The sequence below is a fragment of the Sparus aurata genome, chromosome 24 (assembly GCF_900880675.1).
Source record: "Sparus aurata chromosome 24, fSpaAur1.1, whole genome shotgun sequence".
Classification (NCBI taxonomy): domain Eukaryota; kingdom Metazoa; phylum Chordata; class Actinopteri; order Spariformes; family Sparidae; genus Sparus; species Sparus aurata.
Window position 1 is genome coordinate 12,751,403 of NC_044210.1, and position 22,291 is coordinate 12,773,693.

At 42.9% G+C, this 22,291-nt stretch overlaps 1 protein-coding gene across 6 annotated transcripts; it reads right to left on the reverse strand.

Annotated features, from left to right (window-relative positions):
• Nucleotides 1-668: 668 nt before the first annotated feature.
• On the reverse strand, nucleotides 669-21,859 carry LOC115576969 (abl interactor 2-like). 6 transcript variants are annotated; one of them, XM_030409692.1, is made up of 11 exons: nucleotides 21,682-21,859; nucleotides 16,428-16,595; nucleotides 15,319-15,495; nucleotides 13,840-13,857; nucleotides 13,012-13,118; nucleotides 9,522-9,668; nucleotides 7,303-7,427; nucleotides 5,416-5,580; nucleotides 4,419-4,505; nucleotides 3,775-3,960; nucleotides 669-3,111 (listed from the first exon to the last, which is right to left on the reverse strand). In XM_030409692.1, the coding sequence occupies exons 1-11, from the start codon at nucleotides 21,796-21,798 to the stop codon at nucleotides 2,936-2,938; spliced, it is 1,473 nt and encodes a 490-aa protein (XP_030265552.1). In that variant the 5' UTR covers nucleotides 21,799-21,859; the 3' UTR covers nucleotides 669-2,935. The 6 variants fall into 6 exon arrangements, with proteins under 6 accessions (XP_030265552.1, XP_030265553.1, XP_030265556.1 ...); XM_030409693.1 differs by lacking the exon at nucleotides 13,840-13,857; XM_030409696.1 differs by lacking the exon at nucleotides 9,522-9,668.
• Between the last annotated feature and the right edge of the window lie 432 nt (nucleotides 21,860-22,291).

A 22,291-nucleotide genomic window follows, 5' to 3' on the forward strand; every position in this document is an offset into this window, starting at 1 on the left:
ATGTTTTTCTTCATTTAAATCACAGCACAAACCTAACTTGTTAAAAAAATTAGCAGCTTGATTTTAGAATAAGAGTGCTTGTGTGACCAAAATAGTAGCAAAAAAAAAAAAATCAAATTAACTGTATGCTCAGACTTCATTCACAGGGCTCCAGAGTAACCTTGTAGTGGTTGCACTAGTGCGCCTCACTTTTTTGTTTTTAGGCACACCCAATAACACATGATGTAAATGATTGTTAACAGGAATAAAGATGCAAATACATGTTTTCTTCATTTAAATCACAGCACAAGCACCAAGAAATGGCGATAATGCCCAATTTCAGGCGCACTAGTGCAACCGACAGCAACGTTCAGTTGCACACTTGTGACACATTTTTGGGTTCATGTGTGACCAAGATAGTTGCACCCCGGAGCCCTGATTCACTATCAATCAACTCACAAACCTCTGAAGCACACAACTATGACCACATGTTGCAAGACGTGGAATAGATTTGAAGATTCAAACCCAGAAATGAGAAAAAACATTTCATATCTGTCAATTTTGTACAGCTTTATCAGTCTCAGAAGGGCATGACTGGGATAAAACTTAAGTCCACATGTTTTATTCTTATGGACCAACATTCCCCGATATCCAGACGTAAAAACAAGAACCAAGCATTACTCCACCAATAAATCTTAATAATTTTATTGTCTTTGTTCTCATGATTTTACAAATATGATACTTCTGCAATTCAACTTTAACTGTGCAACACAATGGCATTATGGACTGTTAAACTTGACATCCTGAGGGACGTCTGTGACTCCAGGGAGCTGTGAATCCTGCAGACCAAAAGGCCTCACCTCATTTTTTTTTTTTTTTTTTAGTGTCGTCTGATGAGTGTATGAAACAAGAGTCGCAGATACTGAGTGTTACGTCCGGCCTGTTGGGTTTCTTTGTCCGCAGGATTCACTAGCAGCTTAGACAACTTTTTTTTTTTTTTTTTTATCCACCACTGACGCAACGACGGCTACTGTCCCTCCTCCCCCACAGGTCAGAGAGCGACTCCTCAGATGCGGGCTTGGATTAAGTTGTACAGTCTCTTTGGATGAGGCTGGTGGTACCTGGTCAGAGCTTGCAGGGCTTGCTTGTCTTTTTAAGAATGGGTGATCTCGCCACGAAGGTTTTTTTGGGACACCAGCACAGATAAGAACAATGGCATGCAAGACTCACATACAGACCCACTTGTTATTATTTCTTTTTTCTTTTTTTTTTTTTAATAGAAAATAAAGATTCTGACATAAGTACAAGCACTGAGCCCTCGCAAACACCCAACAGCCAAGCGTATTGGAAACTTTACGGAGGACGAACGACGCCTAAACTGACGGCGTTGAGAAGTATCGGGGGGCTTGCGACGGTTAGAACCATTTCAACACAACAGCTGGTTTCTTTTCATAATCAATAAGTCCCGCTTCGAGGACGTAATACATCTCACATTTATATTATTTCTTCTTCTACACCTTTTTACTACAAATGTATGTGCTTTTGATTTAAAACAATTTGAGAAAAACAAAAAATAAAAAGGAAAAGAAACGAAAGATTTGTAGTTCAACGACACTCCACCCCACTCTGGCCAATTTATTGCAAATGAAGTGATAACCTCTGAACAGCAACACACACTTCAATATGGCACAAGCATCTCAGAAATGACCCTAAATGCATCGTCGTCATTGTCGTGGGTGAATATCAAAAACCAAACCACACCATATCTAAAAATATTAAGACATTAATCATCAGTAGAGCAGAAAAGATTTCTTTTTTTTTTTTTTAATTCCTCGTTTGAAACATGCAGTCTGCCGCTCTGCAAGCAAGAAACTCGATTATGGACCCCTTGGTTAAAACGCCAAAAATAAAAAAAGTGTCTTGGTCTCAAATGCATATGAACACTGCAAATGATTAGCCTCGCCAGTCGAGCTTATATACTTCTATTATGCATGACAGGAGCTGCAGAGTAAGACTTCAAAAAATCCAGGTCATTGTGCGGTCGAGGATCTCGCTCTTTTATTTCGAGGGCTGGATGATTCCTTCTCCTGAAACCCGGTCGCAAAAGTGTGAAGCACGTAGTGATTAAACTTGCCCCTTTGAGTTAGCGTGGTGCGAAAGAAAAAAAAAAAAGACAAGCAATAAAGAACCGAGTTAAAGCACTCTCTGACGTCTTCCTGACCCACTGTATCGAGCTTCGTGTGTCACTATTAAGACATCTGATGTGCTTCTCTAAGTGAAGTCAGCTTTGGCACTCTCCCTGCTGAGGTACCTAACCAAATACTTTGTCAAGTACGGAAACTACTGTTTGTTTTTCCCCACGAGGATATCGTTGTTGCATTATATGTTATATATAGAGGAGTATTTGTCTCTAAAAATGTCTCTGGAGTGTTAAGGAGAAAATCTACACATGAAGGCGTTCTCCTCCAGCCCTTTCTCCGAGGCCGCCCTCTCAGCGGCCCCGTCTACCTTCCCGCCATTCTATCCCACTACAAAATCCAAATAAATATCGTTTAAAATAAGGGCAAATTGGTAAAACAAAACAGAAGAAAAACAAATGAAGCAAAATCAAATGTAGTGGCCTCGTAATGTAACACAAAACTCTCAGAATACAATAAATCCATCACCGTCCGGTCCTCCGCAGTCAAAGAAAGAATCAAAGAAAGAAATATTACAGGGAAGGATATATCTAGAGTAGTGGTTGTTTTACAATGTCGAGAGAGTGACTGGGCTTCAGTTCGTCATGTAGCGACTTCTTTAAAAACTTTCCTCTCTTCGCCCCGGAGATGATCATGCTCTGTTCTGATCAAAGTCTTTGACCTTTTACCCTTGGCTCCCCCTCCCTCCCCCTTCTCCCTTCCCCATCAAACATCCCGCTCCTCTTCCTCACCCTCCGCTCAGAGAGGGGGGGGATTGTTCAGTCGGCGTAGTGCATGATGGACTCGACGTAGTTGCCCGGGAAGAGGCCCGTGGTGCCGTTCATCACGCCCTCGTACCAGCCGTCGTCGTTCTTCTTGATCACGTAGATGATGGCGCCCTCCTGGAACGAGAGCTCGTCCTCCTTGTCTCGGGCATAGTCGTAGATGGCCACCACTGCGGGGGAAAATAGAAGCACAGGTAAAAAAAAACAAGACTTTATTGTAAATATTGTGAATTAGACACAAATGTACAACAAACGCAGGGTTCTATACGTTCTGAAAAAACTTTGTGATGAAGGACACAAAAATTAGTGACCCATCACAAGTCATACTGTGCAACAAACTAAGATATGATATTAAAAGAAGACACTGACCAGCTGCATGAACAGGTGCACTCCTGAACTACTAGACTTTGTTGATGGAAATTAAGAAACTAAGTATATATATATATATATATATATAAGAAGATGAAAACAGAGAAAGATAAAGTTGGTTGTTATTGAAACAGCAGCTGACGTTATTTTGAGAGAAAGGTGGGGACTCTTTCATATCAAGAACATCCTTATCCAAGGACGTGAGAACGCTGCAGACAGGCAGGTGCTTCTTCTGGTAAGATGATGTACTGACGCTTGTTTTCATGTGTCGCTGTGGTCGTACGAATCACAAGTTTTGTGTTTGATGATCAACCACACAAGAGCATCATGTCCTCTCAAGAAGTAACAGAGAGCGGGAGGAGACTTTGTTGTTGTGCCTTCGAGACACGCATCGTACTTTCTGCAACCTGGAAAAAAATAAACAACCTTGTGGATTTTATCTTGAGCGAGCAGTGCCGCCTCACCTTTCTCCAGGTAGCTACGTGGAGCCCAGGGCGGGTCCTCCTCGGCGTAGGGGTCACTATACTCCACCACCGCCGACTCTTCTTCATCCTCGTCGTCCTCGTAGTCCTCCGGCGGAGGAGGGGGAGGTGTAGGCTCCTCGAACACCGGCTCCTCGGCAGGCGGAGGTGGGGGCGGCACGTCTGAGACTACAAATAGTTTTCAGGCGGACGGGAAGAAAACGAGGAGCAATTAGAGGCTGAGAAAGACGACTGAAGCGGTCAGAGACACAGACGACTGACTGGTATCTCATGCATTGGGGGGGAAAGAACAGAAACAGATCATGCTGGATGCTTTTAAACAACATTTAGATCCTCGGGACTGTGTTTTATTCATCGTTATAACCACAGAACTTTACTCAAACTGAACTGGAAGAACGGGACATCAAAATGAAGAGCGTCCACACACAAATCACACATGCATTTAAAGGAAACCCGGAGACATGATCATGCTCAGGAACAAAGACTCAGACATGCTTCATTATCACTCATTTAACTCCAGTAAGAAAATATTCCAACGAAAGAGGACCAACACAGTCTGTTGGGGAGAGGACGTCAACGAATGGTGGTCATGCAGGAGGGGGAGCGAGGGTCTGAAAGCCACTTACTAGTCTCCTGAACTCGGGCCACAAAGCCCATCAGAGGCAGCTGAGGAGTGATCTGCATGGAGGGGGGAGGGGGCGCGAGCGGGCCGGCTATATCACCAAACAGTATCAGTACACAGAGACGGAGGAGGGCGGACATAAGAACAGCAAAGACATGAGAGAATGAGGTTAGAATAAAAAGGAAGAGCACAGGAGAGAGTTTAAATGCAACAGTTACAGCATGAAAACAAAGTTTTTAGCAAAGCACAGACCTGAGAAACTCATAATTACTCATTTTTCTTCCCCCCTGAGGTCTATAGGAAGCACAACATCGAATAGAATATGTAGGACAGGACTCTCTGTGGCAGAGTGTCAGTCCTAGAAACTATCAGTTAATCATAAAATAGGTCAAATATTTGTTTATCAATCGTTACCTTTGGACAACAGTACAAGTGGCCTGTCACAATTTCGCTGAGAAAATGTTACTTGTTTTGTCTGACCAACAGTCTAAAACCTAAAATTAGCAAATCTTTCCATTTTAAAGACAATCGTGCCTGACTGTTAGGTAAAAACTCATAAACGATGATCCAAATGACATTCAGTGACTTGATCTAAACTGACTAATCACTAAAGTAGATCAATCTAGACTTAAGCTCCAATGAAGATGTATTTTGACAGTTTTAATATACACAAATGTTACAGAAATAAACTAAAGGACAAAGATCATGTCTGCCTGGCACTATACAGAGACAGCAAGCAGAGAACAAAGATTGCAAAGAGCAGTGAAGAAAGACAGAGAGCTGCTGAAGAAGTGAAGACAGCTGAGCTGATGTGAAACGACAGCGCAGAAATCCACACAGGAGCTCTTTACATAAAAGATGCAGAATCACAACAGGAGTCTGATGGCTGAGGGAGAAGAACTGGACTCTATTTTAATTAGATTCATTCATTCATTCATTCATTTAAATTAAGAAAGTTATTTTACAGCAGATGGTGGACTGGTGAATTATTAATGCGGTACCTTGGTTCTGGGCGAAGTGCGGCCCACCGTTGAGCTGGCTCTGGTTGTGGGCCATGTTGGGCTGACCGGTGACAGACGAGGGTCGGCGGTACGGCAGCGAGCCTCCCACCTGCTGGGGCTGGGGCGGCTGTGCCGGGCGGTTCATGCTGTAGAACTGAGCAGCACCTGAGAGGAAACACCAGGTGGCAGCAGAGAGTCATTTAACAAGAGTGGGGAGGTGGAGGAGAAGGAGGAGGTTCCCGAACAGTGAGGTCATGTTAATTCAGCTTCTTTCTGTTATATCTTCACATGTAATGCTACATTCAGCTTTAATTTAGTATGACGTAATATATCTTACAGAAATAATCCTGCAGGCTGTCGTGTAAAAAAAAACAGAAAGTGCAGGAATCCAACAATTTATTCACTAATAGATTCCTAAATTCATTGTCTACTTCCACTTTATCAACCAAATGAGTTGTAGGGGAGAGTAACTTTAACATTTCCATAATTCATCAATATCAACATTTGGCTAATAGCGTCCATTTTCCACTGAGAACGGCAGCAGTGCACACTGTGGATTACAATATCCAGCCACAGAAAGTCACTCGCACACATACACAAGAATGAAGAAGCACACAATACTGTGCAAGCATTTCACCACACAGCTCATGCATTAAACATCAGAAACATCGTCGCCGTCAACACGGACGCAGGCAGCTGATGAGAAGCTGTGAGGGATGAAGAGAGGACCATCCAGCAGAGACGGAAAATCTGAGGTAGATGGCAGAAGAGCTGCACACTATCCAGACAGTTTGATAAATATTCTGAGGTGGAAAGCTCTACAATGACATTTAAAAGTGAATGTATTTTTCTTTAGCCTGGATGGAGAGACCTACATTTTCTGCACTTAATGTTGCATTTTTGGATTAAGTGCGCAGCCCTTGAGAGATGGACGCTGACCTGCTTCTCCTGGTTGATAGTTACATATTTCTGTATTTTAACAAGAAGCTATAATGTGTAGTCTCATTCAACAGGCCGCTTACTTGCTGCTCTCGCTACGACAACATCAGCTGCTGTGTTTCTACAAAGCGAAACGGCTGATAAAACGAACATTCAGCTTTAAATTCAACCATGAAGTTCTGTCAGTGTCAACTGCTAAACTATAAAAATGTTTTGTCTCCTTGACGGTTTCATACTATTGTTAAACGATGTCGAGTTGAAATCACAGGTATCCAATTAATTGAAGATTCTGACACATTCTTTCTGACTTGATACTAATAATTCAGATCTTGAAGAGGGATTATAGATGGATTGTGATTTCTGATTGAGCAGGCAGAACTTCATGACGACATGCTGGTGGATGAACACGTGAGGGTCTTTCAAGCAGGATGGAGGGTGTGGCAGAGGAGCGGGTGAGCTTCGCCCACCGGGTTACACTCACCTTGTGCGGGGTTGCCGAAAGGAGCTGTGCCAGTGGGGGCCGCGGAGGCAGGGAGCTGGGGAGGGGGCGGGGGTACAGGCGGGATCTCTACAGGGGGGTTGGGGGCCTGTGGGGGGCCGTCTAGGGCGGAGTTGGGGGGTCCGGGGGTGGTGGCAGTGTTGGGGGGAGGTTTGGCTGGGTTGGATGGGGCGGGGGCTGATACGGAGGTGTCGAAGGCGAAGGTTGAAGAGGTGGAAAGATAAGGAAGGAGAGAAAAGGTAAGTGAGGGAGGGTCAAGACAAGAGAGTGAGACGGGAGGAGAGGAGTCCAGTACATCCAGAGTTCCTACGCTTCGTCATTTAATCTAAATTTTAAAGCATGTAGGAATCCTGGATACTACACAAAGATTAGTCAAGTTAGAGTCGGGCACACGCACATAGAGATCCTGCAGTCAGCTGCTCGGAGAGGAAGCAGGAAGCGGACGTTACCTGGGAAGGCGGTGGGCGGGGCTGGAGTCGGCACGGCGATGGGCACGCCCACGCTGCCACTGCCGCTGTTCTCTCGGCTGCTGCTGCGACTGCTGCTGGGGTGGCTGCCTCCGCTGCTGCCACTGCTGGTGGTGAGTAGGGCAGCAAACACGTCAGACCACAAACACTCACTCACACACACGCACACTCGCTCGCTCACACCGCCGTACACTCAGACTCTGACTACATCGTGATGCGCTGATTATTTTTTAGTCAAAGTAAAATGTCCCTGTGCGTTGTAATCAAATAATCACATGTAGCTGTTTTCGACCGAAAACTTCCAGGAACTTTGGGAGCCACAGGAACAAAATTCAGGAACTTAAGAGCTTTTCTGTTGAATCTCATGAACCACAAAGATTCAGCAAACTGGTCTGATAATGAAGAAAAACAACAGCAGCGTTCACAGATATAAAAATACAGAGCTGCTACGATTAATCGATCAGTCTTACTAGTGTTTGGATGCCACATGCAAGGATAAGGATGACAAGATCAATAATGACACTGTTTCATGCTTCAGTCTGTTATTTTCTTCATCTTCTGGTATACATTTGAACCTCAAATAGAAATATGTGTTAATGGGGGTAATGAAAGTTATTATTTGCACTCAGTAAACGTTTAACAGAGCTGCAGAAGAACAGCTGAAGAAGTCAGAAGCCATCATGTCTGACCCTTCCTGCCTGGGTGGTTTTCTATCTCGCATGTCTCACCCTGTGTTGTTTCCGTTTTGTTTAAACGCTACTGCGGCAGAACAAAATGGGCCTTAGGGACGAATAAAGGTCTTGAACTTGAGTTTGAACTTGTGTTTGATCGATCGGCTGTCCTGTGAACTCTGCTCGGGAAGTTCCGAGGAAGGGAACTTCTTTTTAGCACAAGGACGTCCGCGAGAGTTAGTTAATTCACGGTGGGGTTAACCAAAAAAAAAACAAGCATATTTCTAACCTTGAAAACACATCAGTTAAAAATAAACATGTCTTAACAACTTTCAAGTCGCTGGATGTCCAGATCTGCAATTGATAAGGTGAGGGGAGGAGTTCAGCAGCATTTTGACTGGACTCGACAACAGTTGAGGCCTTGAGTTGCTGAAATGGTTCCCGAGCTTTTGGAAAAGTTCCTGTGGTTGAAACAGACTAATACACTTTCTTATCCTGTCTTGTATTTTGGTTTCAATATGTGCAACTAGGCTATAATAATACAGTCTCAGTCTGTCTTCTGGCTTCACAGTAGCTCTGATTATTAATGCGGGCACCCTCAAGAGCATCGATGCGTTAGCGTGAGCCGTTATGCCTTTGAAATGACTTATGTCACAGTGATAAAAAAAGCAGCGGGAAGCTTTTGCCGAGGACACATGACACAGGTGACGCAGCAGCGACACAAGACAAAGACAAGGATATGACACGCTCTTTAAAAAAAAAAAGAAAAGCGGGAAGCGTCAGGACACATGGGGCGAACGTTTTGTACGACAGAAGAGAGCGCATGGCTGAGAGATGAAGAAAATGAGCTGTGGATGGAGCGGTGCAGATAAAGACTGGTGCTGAGAGGAGAGTCGGGGGAAAGTTATCTCGTCTATTTCCGGACCAGAAATAGTAAAAAAAAACATTTGGCCGACAGATGGGGCGCGGTGACGAAACTTTCCATGTTGTTTTCCACCAGAACCCCCATGATTTTACTTCTGTCATGGCAGACAGGGGAGTCTATGAATATCTCTGCGTGTTTGTGATGAAAGGGGCTTGTCTTGGGAGATGAGCTGACATTGGGTTGACAGGACTGTGGGGGCGACGCTGCCTATTAAATGACTATTACCATAGGAACCTGCGTCTAGCCGTGCTAAATACGGCTCAGCCTCTACCTCGCCCTCGCTCCTTTGCTCTTATCTGAGCAGCAAGGAGAGCAAACAGGTGAGGGATTTCCAAATGAAATACCAACCGGGGCTTCCCCTGGGAGCTGTTGCACAATGTCGGTCAAAATTGTGACTTACGGTGGAATTAAAAAAAAGAAGGGAGCAGAAGTGATTAAACTTTCCACGAGGAGTCATTTCAGAGAAGAAGAAGAAGGAGGAGGAGGCATGTTCAAGAGCTGGCTCGCTCTGTAGGTGTAGAGGAGGAGGAGGAAAAGGGGGGAGGAGGCAGAAAAACGTGTTTGAGAAGTGTACAGAGGCATGCTGGGAAGGGGGAGGGGGGTACCTGTACGTGCGGTTCCTCTGATTAACGGATGCAGTGCGTGCAGGGCTCTGCTGGGGGTGCGCCATGTTGCGCGTCGGGCTCGAGACGTAGTCGTTAGGGACAACGGGTGGACGCACCGGCTCAAGCGTCCTATAGGGGGAGTGGCGCCTGCGAGAGGGTCAGGAGGACAGGAGTCGAAGGGGGGTGGGGGAGGAGGGGGGAGAGGGGGGCATCCACAGAGAAGTGTGGGGGAGGAGGGGAGGAGGAGGAGAGCAAGAAACAAACAAGTGCAAACTTAAAAAAATGGGGTATGACAGGTGGTGAACATCGAGGGCTGGCTGAGGTGAATCCACAGGCGTCGTCGGGCGGAGTCAGGGCGGAAAGCAGCCGCTGCTGTCGGCTAAAAATCACAATCCTACGAGATGGAAACCGAATGTCGGCTCTGGTGTGATGAAAGAAACATCTATAGCTACCACAGTGAACGAAGGTTAAAGTCAGACTCGAGTAAAACAAAAGATAGTAAAAGTCATCAATATGGATAGTTCTTCAGTAAAGTATCTGTCATCAAATGTACTTAAGTAGCAACAGTAAGTAAATGATACATATATCTTAATTTACTTAAGTTGCTACTAGGTGTAAACATACATTTATAGTTTGGCAGATGTATTTCAGCAGCTTATCTAAGTTGGCAACAGTTGTTTGTTAAATTATGAAGCAGAGCCTTCAAAAAACAGATTCAAATCCCAAACTCTGCATTCACTGCAAGCCGTTCACTTTGGTATTTAGTTTAATTGTTTTGTTGCTGACAGACAATTTTGGCTTCAAAAAAATGACAGAAGTGGGTGTTTTGAGCATAGCTTTTGTTGTCTTGTCTGGTTGATTTCAATGAAAGTAAGAGTAAGATTTTTTTTATGTAGCCAACAGGATTAAATTCCCATCCGCCCTGCCAAAGTGTCCCTGAACAAGAGTCTCCGTTTTCTGAACCAGAAGCCTTCAAATTATTTTAATATAAAAAGAGAAAGTGTTTTTTAACCCGACAGCAGCGCCCTGCGGTTGATGTCCTCAGCTTTGAAATTGGTTAAAAAGAAAATAACACAACCCTGAGATTTATTAATCTGGGCCTGAAAGTGTGTTCTGGCATGTAAATTTCCCAGCTGACACAGCGGGGTGACCCATCTCTGAGCACTGTTGCTATGGCAAAAAACATCGCTATGAGGAATATGGGGCAGCCAGGAGTGGGCGGGCTGGGTCACAAACACACGACTCAAAGTAAATTTGTAAAAACAAACAAAGAGGAAGTTGAGTAACAGAAAATTAACGACAAATTAATAAAAAAAACACAAGGAAGATGTCCGCCCGTAGCCACAGGCTGCGGCGGGAGGTGCATCATGGAGGGTTGGAGCTGTGGTTGATCGGCATGCGTCTTGAAGGGACAGAGACACACACACATCGACACACGCAGACACGCCTCTGAAGGTCAATATGAAGGGTTGGACACACTCCATCACTCACAAAGTCAGACACAGACAGAGGGGGGCTGACACACACACACACACACACGTTTTCACACCGAGAAACACAAACAGCACTTGACGCACAGGAAGATCCCGAGGGTGACAAGAACACAACGTTTATGTGCTGCACTAGAGTCCCTGTGGGATAAGAGATACCTTCAACAGTCAGAAACACAGAACAGAAAACATCAAGAGCAGCTCCGTCCGCAGGAGCCGAGACATTAACAACAACAAACAGTGTTTCCCATTAACTCCACTCTTATCTTTAACAGAGTGACACGCTATCAGGGTGAGAAAAGACCACACACACACACACACACACACACACACACTCCTGACTAAACAAAAACTATCAAGGGTAATCAAGAGGTCGCACTCTGATAACAGCCTCATTGATATAAAACACCTGATAACAATATACTGGCTGATCTTGTTTTAATAAACACAAAAGCAAATCATTTCGAGTTGGACAAATAAGTAACTTACACAAGTGACCATGTTTCTGAAGGTCATATCTTCCTATTAATAAAAAATTAATAAATTGAAATGTAATCAGAACAAGATTGATTGTGAAGATAATCTGTTAATTTCAGTCCCACTGTTTACAAAACTAATCTGATCTTGAGCAAACTACACTCAACTCTAATTAAAGGTTTAATGACACAGTTCATTGTGTGAGCCAGCCTGAATTTGCGAACACTAATGAGTTTCTAAATGTCTGACACGGCCTGTTACCAAGCCTGGAATTTCATCATTTTAGGGGCAAAGCCACTCTGCCTTGCCAAATGCCCAGAACATATCTTCGGCATTTTCTGTACAACACCAACATGCACAGCAAAACTTGCATATCTACAACAAGAAAACTTTAATGGGCAAGTTTTGAACATTTAATTAGCAATCCTGAGATACATTTTCTTACACGCAGCAGTTTGTTTCACTTATAAAGTGAAGCAGAACAAAGTGAAGACAAAACGTGATCCCTCTGACAGCTGCTGGTTATTTCCCACCCTGATTAGTACCGCCATCAAGAGCTGTTGAGTTTCTGACGATGACCTTTGTGCCAACGTTCCTCCTGTGCCCTGGCATTAGACAAATGCCAATAAAAGGTTGAAGACTGGGAGATGTGAGAGCTCACCACCTGCACAAATGCCTGCGCAGACGCTGGGCTCAGTCTCAACAGACGGGGCTTTCCAGAACCAATTACATGCCTTCTTTGTATTTTATCAAACTGCACGCTGAAATGTGACAACTTCATGTTTCAAGCAGTCTTTACTTCTGTAAAATGTCAGTGTTTTCAGCCTGAGGCGGCACGCTGGCTGTGTGGTTAGTATAGTCGTCTCACTGCAGGAAGGTTTGCTTTAAGACCGGTACTTTCTGAATCGACTCAAGACTAAGAGCTGACCAAATATGGTCATCTGCCGGTTTGATCTATTTAGGATGCTTTTATATTTGTTTCATAGTCCAGTTCCAATGTCTGATTATTCAGAAGAGCTAAAAGTTTTTTGCTATTTGGGGTACTTTACTATTATTACATCATATCAATAAGTCTATCTTAAAATAACAATATTATAGTTTTATATGTAAATGTTCATCCGTGACCATCAAAAGTAGCATTCAAGGTTGTTACGTCAGATATGTCTGAGGTCCCAACACCAGAAAAGCTCCTTTAAAAGTGCAAGAAACGTTAAAAGTGCCAGATTTCAGCATGGAGTTTGGTGTGAAAATCTCTCCTGCATGAAGAGCGAGAGAAGACTCCCAACTCCATCTCAGCAGCACAGATAAAAAACCCAAAAAACAAAAAGAAGACCACTGTGAGAACTGGCACTGAAATGCACTTTAAACCACCCAGAGGACGCTAATTAAACAAGGAGGTGATGATGAAACTGGGAGCAACCAGGTCCATCTGAAGGGGCTCGTGGTTACTCCCCCGGAGCCACAAAAATACATTCAAGTCTCTGACGTCCAGCTGAACACAAGGTGTCGGCATCGCTACATACCCAAGGGTCCCCTTCCCTGACATGGGCGGGCTGGGGGGCTTCTGTGTGGGGGGGTTGGTGCGAGGGAGTCCGCCGCCTCCTCCGGCCTTCATGTTCTGAGCGCTGGCCTACAGGAGGAGAACGAATATGTTGGTTAACCAAAGATCACTTTAAAACATAAATCAAACATTCACAACATAAACTGTTTCACAATGAGTTACGTTTATTTACTTTCTTGTCATGTTTGTTTGTTAAATATGAAGCTGGAGGTGGTGACAGTTAGCGTAGCTTAGCATAACGACTGGAAACAGCTAGCATGGCTCAATGCTAGCAGCGCTGAAGCTCACTAATTATATCTTGATTGTTTAATCCACAAAAACACACAAAACAAAAGTAAATCAAGGGTAATGGAATAAAAAAACCGACTCCTGTTAACTTGCTAGCAGTGCTAAAGCTCGCCAATTAACATGTTCTATCTTGTTTGATTAATCCACAAAACACAACATGTAATAAGTGAGTTTAAGATGTGCTAAAGGGCAGATTTTTACTACCTTTGAACCAAGCAGGGCTAGCAGTTTCCCCCTATTTCCAGTTTTTATGCTAAGCTACCAACTACCAGCATTATATTGAATAGACAGAAACCAGAGTGGTATTGAATTTTTCATCTCACTCGACAAAAAAGTCAATAAGGTTGTTTTCCAAAATATCAAACCAGAACAGTAAAAACAAAAATCAAAACAAACAAAGACGAAAACAAACAGGGACATCTCTCACAGCAATTCAAAACAACTCATTCAAAAACCACAAAAACACCTCCCTCATTCGAGGCTTTTACTTTGAAAATCTTACCTTAAACCTTTGCAACCACTACGGTTGATTATAAAGATTAAATTAGGGCAAGCAGAAAGAGAGAAGAAGAAGAAGAAGAAATCAGAGGATTAATGGTTGAAGGTGGAGAGACAAACAACAATTATTCATGCATGTGCTCCGTGAAGCCAAGCTGGTTGGATTCGTCCAACAAAGGCTCAGTGTTAAAATCTAAGGAATTTGTTCTTTGAGACCTTTGTGAGGTCGAAGCCACTGATTCGTTTTGGGGCAAAAACAAGCTCCTCTTTGTTCAAACAGCCAGTTGGGGAGTAGCTTTCCAAAAAAAAAATCAGCCACTCTGACTGTTAAATAAATGAAATAATCAGTGCAGAGGAACCTGTCAGCAGCAGCAGGTGACGGATAAACACAGAGCTGATTTTATGTCCTGGGTGACATCAGTTTCCCAGTCATTGATTACTTCTTAAATTACTTGTCACTGAAACCCAATAGTGATTGTTTGACCTCTATAAGTCCTCTCCATTATGTTCTCTGCAGTGAATAATCCACTTTATCACAAACACAGTCCCATGTCTGACATTTTTTGAAGGTCTCATCACTCTGTAACTAAATAAATTCCCAATAAAACTCTACAGCAGATGTTCTCAAGCTTGTCGTGCATGTGAATCCTTCATTTGAAGCTCTCGCAAGCCTCGTCAAAGAGAGAACTTCAATTAAATGGCTGTGTCTTTTCCCTTTTCACATTCTTTTGATCATTTTTAGAGAGCCGATGAGGTAAAGTAAGGCAAGTTCGATAAAAGTTATTCTCTACCTCATAATTTGTGCACATTTCCATCCAATAGTGACTTTATGTGGCCCAGACTATTCATTTTTAGAGGTCTGAAGAAGTAAAACAACACAGGAACTCATACCATAAAGCAAAAGATAAAAAAGGTAATTCTATCTATTTAAAAAAATGTTTTACCTGACAATCTGTGAGCATTTCAATCAAATAATGACCTTGTTTCTCAGTTTTTTGAAGACCTGAAGAGGTCAAACTTTACAGGACTTCACACAAAAAAGAAAGAGTTTCTTTTTTAAAAGGTAGAGAAACGACCTTCATTTGTGCACATTTATATGAAATAGTGACTTTGATTATTTGTTTGAATATTCTCTAAAATCCTGAAAGTTAAACTAACAAGAGTCTTGTGCAAGACAGCAAGAAAAAGTCGAAAAAACAAACAGAATTTGGTGATTTTTAAATTATTTTCTACCCCATAATTATAACTAAACCCCAGGCAGGAACGAGAGCAACTTAAAACCATCTTCAAACACTGATTATCATCAAATTAACCTTCTAAACTGGCGTGTAGTTTGTGTTTCATGCCCAGATTTACTTCTGCTAATTTCCCACCCACACATCTGTTTCACTGAGAGCCAACAGAGCTTAATTAAGGCCTCTCCATTCTCATTAACAGCCCCAGTGTAATGATAAAATGAAGGGGAGAAGAACCAAATGACCACCTTGACTCCGTGGCCCATGTCGTCCAGCATGCTGTAGTCGATGGGCTTGCGGATGTAGCGCACAGGCCTCTCGGGATTGGCTGGGGCGATGATCTTGTGTGTGCGGGACGTGTTCTTGTTGGTGGTGAGGATGCCGATCTCCCGCCGGGCCACCTTCTCTTTGTGGATGTCCACCGTCTGAGGAAAAGAGGCAGGAGAGAGGGTGTTTCTTTAATTACATGTACGTTTCTTTTCAATTTAAACACAATATTAACCAGTTGCTGCCTATTTTCTAAATACTAAAAGTCTCCCTTTTCTTTATTATAAAGGAGAGACATTTCTGACGGCATCATAAGTATCCGTCACCAACAAATTCTGTCTCATGTTGAGGAAACTCATTATCTTTATCCAGCGCTCCTGCACACTTTCCCAAGTCAAACTTCAAAGAGCATTCTCAAGCATTTCCAGGAACTTACATCCATGATCAATGACAGATTTAAAGACAAATATATACGCTCATAGTTAATTTTATGCATTAAATCCAATGTTATGTGCCATAAACAACCAGAATCGTCAAGGTGAAGGAAAACATAAAATACGCTTCATGTTTCTAAATGTGTCACCTGTCTGTACGCCAGATAAAACTATTCATCATCAAAGAAATTCAGTTAGAATTTCAACTTAATTTCAAGCACTTTATTCTCCAACCTTGAAAACAGCACATTTAAATGAGAGTTTTTCAAGGATTTTCAGCACCTGTACAAGCACTGTTATCCAACCTGTGGGATCAATGTTATAGGATCTTTTTAACCGACTGTGCAGCTCCAACAGGCAACTACCCATTTGCCTGCACTGCAGATATACTGAATTATACATGCACACATGTGCTGTGCACATTCACCAGTAAAGCTGCATTCTATGCAAGGTTTCCACTCCACATTTTGACAGTGAAACTATTCACCATTCATCAGGACATTAAAGTTTCATGAATAAAAGTCCAACTAGTATTTCACATGATAAACTCTTCAGTTTCTTTCAGACTTGAAGATAACCGTGTCGTTTGTCTTAATTTTTGTTTGCATGTGAGCCGAGAAGCTAGTGTGTCTGATGTTTGTGCTTCAGTTGCTGACCTGTGAGATGTGGTTGATGGAGGACTCCATGCGGCGGAGCTGTGACGCCTGGATGTCGAGCATCTGCAGGACATTGTTGGCCAGCGTGTTGATCAGGTAGGCTACGCTGGCCAGAGATTGGGTAGTGTAGTTCTTGGTCTCCTCCAGCGCCCTCTGCTTGTCTGGAGACTGAGCGAGAGAAAGGAGAGAATGTGTTTAAAACAAACAGTGTATTTGCATTTTACAGTGTGTAACAGGAGGCCGTCAGTCGTCCACACGGAGCGAGGAGGGTAAACATTTTGCTTATCTTGTGCAAAGATATTTTGGAAGCCGACTCCCACACACTTTCCAATCCTGTAAGTCTCGTTGTTGCAGCTCTAATCTGCCCTCAGGTTATAATAAAGAAGTTAGAACCACTCAATAACTTTGTTGTGACATTAAGACATTAAATGTAAATGTAAACACGGAGGGGGTTTGCTTTGATATAGAATACCTGAAAGTAAATATCATCAGTGTAAAACGAGACAGAAAACGAGAGAATCCAGGAGCAGATCAGCTCTGTATCTAAAAAATGAATAACACCAACAGGAGCCTGAGTGAAACATGTGGCAGGAGGTTGGAGGCAAACTGCTGCTTCAAAGGTTTCAGACATTTTCCTCAAGTAAAGAAAACTTTAATGTCTGGTGAAGAATTACAGCTGCAGTCGGTGTGAAAGGAGTCTTCAGAGGCGGCTGTTCGGGCCGTGGGTACAGCGTGGGCACATCAGCTGGAGCATCAAAGGCCAGATGGATCAGCTAATGTTACTGCTGGGAAACTGCTCCTTACTGACACTGAATGTAATGAAGCACAACATGCAGTTTAACTAAAATGGCAGATCTATAATCAATTGATTGTTTTGAAGCAACAGATGCCAATCCATTACTTGTTCCTGCCTCATAGCTGTGAGGATTTGCAGGTATAATTTGTCTTGTGTGATAATAAGCTAACAATCTTGACTGTCGTTGCTGTTTTTTATGGCAGAAAAATGCTTAAATAGTAAAATAATCAGAGGATTAATCTGTAAATAAAACAATTGTTGTGTTAGTTGAAGCCCTTAAGATAACAGATCAAACAACACAGCAAACAATTGATGGTTCCTGCGTCTCAGATGTGAGGATTTGCAGATTTAATTTGTCTTGTGTGATGATAAACTGATTTTCTGCCGACTGTTGTCACACCAGACAAACAAATCAGATGCCACGCTGGGCTGTAGGAAACAGTGATGGCACTTCATTAGAATAATAATCAGAAGATTGATCTGTAATGAAAGTAACTGTTATATTAGTTGGAGCCCGAAAGAGAACGTTTGTCCTTATTTTTACAAATGACGCTGTTCTGAAGCTTAATTTAAAAGGCCCACATATTTAACCGGCCTGCTCGTTAATCTGATCTGATATTAAATATTTTCCTTATTACTGGAATCTGTTTGTAAATAAATATATTCAATTAGCTTAGTGAGTAAAAAGTACAATATCTGCCTCTAAAATGTAGTCAAGTAGAAATATAAAGTAGCACAAAATGTAAAGTACCTCAAAATTGTACTTTGGTAAATGTACTGAGTTACATTCCGCTGCTTGTTATCAGTGTACATTACTAGAATTCAATATGCGCACTGAAATAACGATATCGGTCAATCACTATTAGTCAGAAAAGAGAAAATTATTCAGGAAGTAATCTGTGAACCGATCAATCATTTGAGGCATTTTTCAAGCAACACAGTTCAAACATTTCATGCTTCCTGCTCCTCAGCTTTGATCATTTACTTTTATTTCTGTGTGATATTAAATATAATTGATTACTAGAGTGTTTTGGACACATCAATGAAAAACTGAAGAGAGCATTTTTTCAGCGTTTCCTGGAGTTTATGTCAATTAATCTGGGAGATAGACCAACCACATCCTTCTGCAGCAGATTGATTACAACACACTGTGGGTCACAGCTGCTTTCGGGCTGTGATTAGATATTGACTTATCGATTGATTTTATCTGATCTTTTTAATTTGAGATCACAGTTGAGGCGCGAGAGCCAAATCTAGGGCTTCCTATAGATTTTCTTTGTATTTCCGTCCAAAGATATTGACAAAACGTCGGATATAAATTAGGAAACGGTCACGCTGTTAGGTTTAATTTCACTGCCATAAAACACTGAAGCTGCAACCTGAGTCGTCTTAATTTTTGGGCTAAACTGATATTAGAGAAATATAAATAAAGGCTGAACATAACACCACAGTAAAGCTACAAGCAGGGGTGTCCCCATTAGTTCAAACAGCAGCTCCCTCAGTGGGAACACTCGCAATGCAGGTAACATTTCTGGAGGAATCACAAAGTGCAATCCAGCCCAACAAATCATCGTACTGCAAACAAACAGCATCATCTGACGGAGTGTGGAGGGTGCAGCATCGCCGGAGTATGAAGACAAACAGGTTATGTGGTAGAAGTCAGGAGCTGAGCTGCAGCTGCTGCCTGCAGGGCACGAAAGAGACATTTCTGATCTACGAGTCACACTCTCTAATAGCCCGGTGGTGAGACGATGCATGGACCAGAGTAAAATATTGTATCCTCAGGTTGGTGGCTGGAAATGAAGGAAAATACACCGTAAAACAGCCGAGTCGGTGACATACTTTACATTTTTGAGGTCATTTAGTAAAGAGCGTTTCTCTCCTGATACCAAAATCTCAACTCAAGAGTACATCCTGATGCAATCCTTGATCGGTGCTAAAAATCTGTTGATTGTTTTCTTGATTAATAAATTAGTCGTTTGGTCAATAATATATCAGAAAATAGAGATCAAGATGACGTCCTCAAATGTCTTTTTTTGTCCACAACGCAAAGATATTCAGTTTACTGTTTTAAAGGAGGAAGCAATCTGGGAAATATTCACTTTAATAAACTTGAATTTTGACATCTTTGTTCTTTCCTCTTACTCAAACTGATTAATCAGGAATTAAAATAGTTGGAATTGATTGGAATGGGCATGTGCCCCAGAAATTGAGTATTGGTCAGGCTCTAATTAATATACTTTTACTGTCATTCTATGGTCATGTCAGACCTTAAAGACAAACTGGTGCTTTTTGACATCAAGCCTTCGTCAGGAAGTCAAAAAATGTGCCTATTCAAGAAACAAAAGGTCAGGAGTCGTGTAGGAAAAGAAAGAAGAAGAGGACAATTCAGTGTATTTCTATAAGAGGGTTGATGTGCGTGACAATTATGGAAATGGTAAACGACTTGCAGTTATATTACAGCCTTCTTCTTGTCTCCCGACAACTCAAAGCGCTTTTCAACACTTGTCACATTCACCCATCCTCACCCACATTCATGCACTAATAGTAGGGCTGCCATGCACGGCTTCGACCTGCTCATCACGACATTTCTACGCTCAGTCGTTCACACATCCAGAGGAGCCATCAGGAGAAATTTGGGGTTTAGCACCTTCCCCAAGGACAGTTCAACATGCAGCCGGAGCCGGGGATGAAACCGCCGTTCTAGAATTAGTTGACAACCTGCTCTACTTCCTGAGCCACAGCCGCCGCTGCACAGTTGTAGAGAGGAGCAGAAAATGTGTAACACACTTAAAACAATTCAATTGACAAATTTAAAAGTCTCACCACGAGATAATGTTGGCATTAGTATTATAAGGATGTTGAGAAAGTTGAAAAACTACTTCTGTTATCTTGTTTTGTAGGCAGCAGTTCTTCCTTTAATGCCGTTTGTTTTTTCCTATTTTCCCAAATTGTTTTGTGCATTTACGGTCCGTCTGATTTTAATGCCACATTTTTATCTGCTCCAGCTGGAAATGCTGCTGACTTTTGGATGAAATCCAACCACGGTTACATTCCCAGTCGAGGAAATGCTCTGAAACTGACACAAGCTCTTTCACAACTCAGCCCACATCTGAATGAAACAACCTTCCTCCTCAAGTGAGAAGACACAGCAACTTAATAACTTAATCATCATCGGACTAATACTTTAATACTGAAAACCAACTAACAGGTTCAACAAGTGTCCATCCCTACATGACTAATGTCACAAGAAACCCAGACGTGACTGGGAAGAAGTAAATCAGGGCTAAGACAGAGTTACCCTCTGACAAATTCTTGTGTCCAGCTGATCTATAAGTGGTAATACCCATCTGACAGCAGCTGGGAAAACATCGCAGGGTGAGAAGAAACCAGGGCAGCCTGCCAGACAGCAAGCTGCCAACATCCAATGGGCCGCCGCCTCCTCCTCCTCCTCCGTTTCCTCCTGCACGGGGCATCCTGTCAGACCTGATCAGCCCTGTTCATCAAGGATGTCACATTTCAGCATCACACCTTGTCAAAACCTCTCCCGGCTAACACTCTGGTCCCAGATGTGTGTGATAAAAAAAGGTGAGGAGAGAAAGCTCAGGTAACCAGAATTGCCTTGGAAAGTGAGCGCACAGCTGCAGAATATCACAGAAGCTGTCACACAAGCCAAATCCCATGCAATTAAACTGCACTTTAACCACATCTTTTATAGGGATTGTTGACTCTGAGGTGCAATAGTACATTATCTTACCCAAGCCGAATTACACTTTATGAATGGAGATAATAAATCATAGCTATACAGGCTTTAAAGGAAGCAATTTTAGAGATGAAAAGCCATAAATCAGGTGTATTACACCGCTGTACGGGTTTCGGCACAACATCATAAATCAACGGCTGTTAGTAATATTGTCACGGTGGTTAATCTTCTGTCAACCAAAGCTCATTAGAAATTAATCTGGCTTCATATCCCACATCTCCGGCCGGTGTACGATCATCTGGCGGCCGCGGTGGCAGTGATTGATCCCGCAGAGAGCACAGAAATTGATTTTCACGGTGCCTGTTTGGTGATTTGGACCGTGGGTGATGCCGAGCAGCTGGCTAGCAGGCGAGCTAGCAAGCTAACGCGATAGCCCACTGTGGATGTACAAGTCACACACACAGTTATATCGATAAGAAAACGAAGACACACACATCGTTCATATGCACTGATGTGTATGCGGTGGGAAAATCATAAGTAATGCGTTAGTTATGGAATAAAAAACGCTCCGACTGTGGTTGTTTTGCGTTAGCTGAGGCTAGCTAGGTAGCGCGCTAACACGGCAGCATCACATCGGCAGCGTTAGCAGCAGCTAGCCTAGCATCACTTCTTCGCCCCACCGTGGTGCTCGCCAGTGATGCCCGACAAATTAAACAAACTACACCGCCTCTTCCTCCGCCCGTGTGGCAGCCTACCTGGACATAGTTGCTCTCGCAGTACTCCGCGACTCTTTCCAAATTGGTGAAACTGTCTAGTAGTGCGCTTCGTCCTGCTGGAATCTCCTCTTCCAGTAGCATTTGTAGCTCCGCCATTTTCACATCTTTAGCAGAGCGTAGTGATGTGTGAGTGTGAGTGTGTGTGGTGTCAGTGTGTAAAGGCTCTTTGGCGCCCCCGCGGCCGTGTGCGGTACTGCAGCAGGGCTCTCCCAGCAGCTGGTGGAGAACAGAACAGGGGATCCCAAAATTAATAATGTTTCAAACAGAAATGCATCAAAGCAGACCCGCATATGCCAGAGTGCTACTGTGGTTAGCAAAATAAGCCCTTAAATGTCATTAATGGGATCATAAAAGTCATGTTTTTATTAGTTTTAAGCCAAGAAATGCTGTGATTTTACAATAAAAACAACACTATATTTGGTGATCCCTCCTTTATGACTCCCCCCTTGCACAGGCTCAGTTAAACTGCAGCAAGCCTTCCTGATGAGGAAATAGAAACTTGCCCAAGGGCGCTTCAGAAGCACAGATACTAACTGATAAAGGGCCTCTGTTATAACTCCATGCACGCGGGATGATGTAGGAAACACAC

What these genes read in the sequence shown, in the direction of transcription:
- LOC115576969 (XM_030409692.1), bottom strand. Translation starts at nt 21,798, where the DNA reads ATGGCGGAGCTACAAATGCTACTGGAAGAGGAGATTCCAGCAGGACGA. An exon ending in CAGAGGAACCGCACGTACAG is followed by an intron (nt 7,428 to 9,521) that starts GTACCCCCCTCC and finishes ACTCACCACCAG; the next exon opens with CAGTGGCAGCAGCGGAGGCA. An exon ending in CCCGCCCACCGCCTTCCCAG is followed by an intron (nt 5,581 to 7,302) that starts GTAACGTCCGCT and finishes GTTTCCTCTCAG; the next exon opens with GTGCTGCTCAGTTCTACAGC.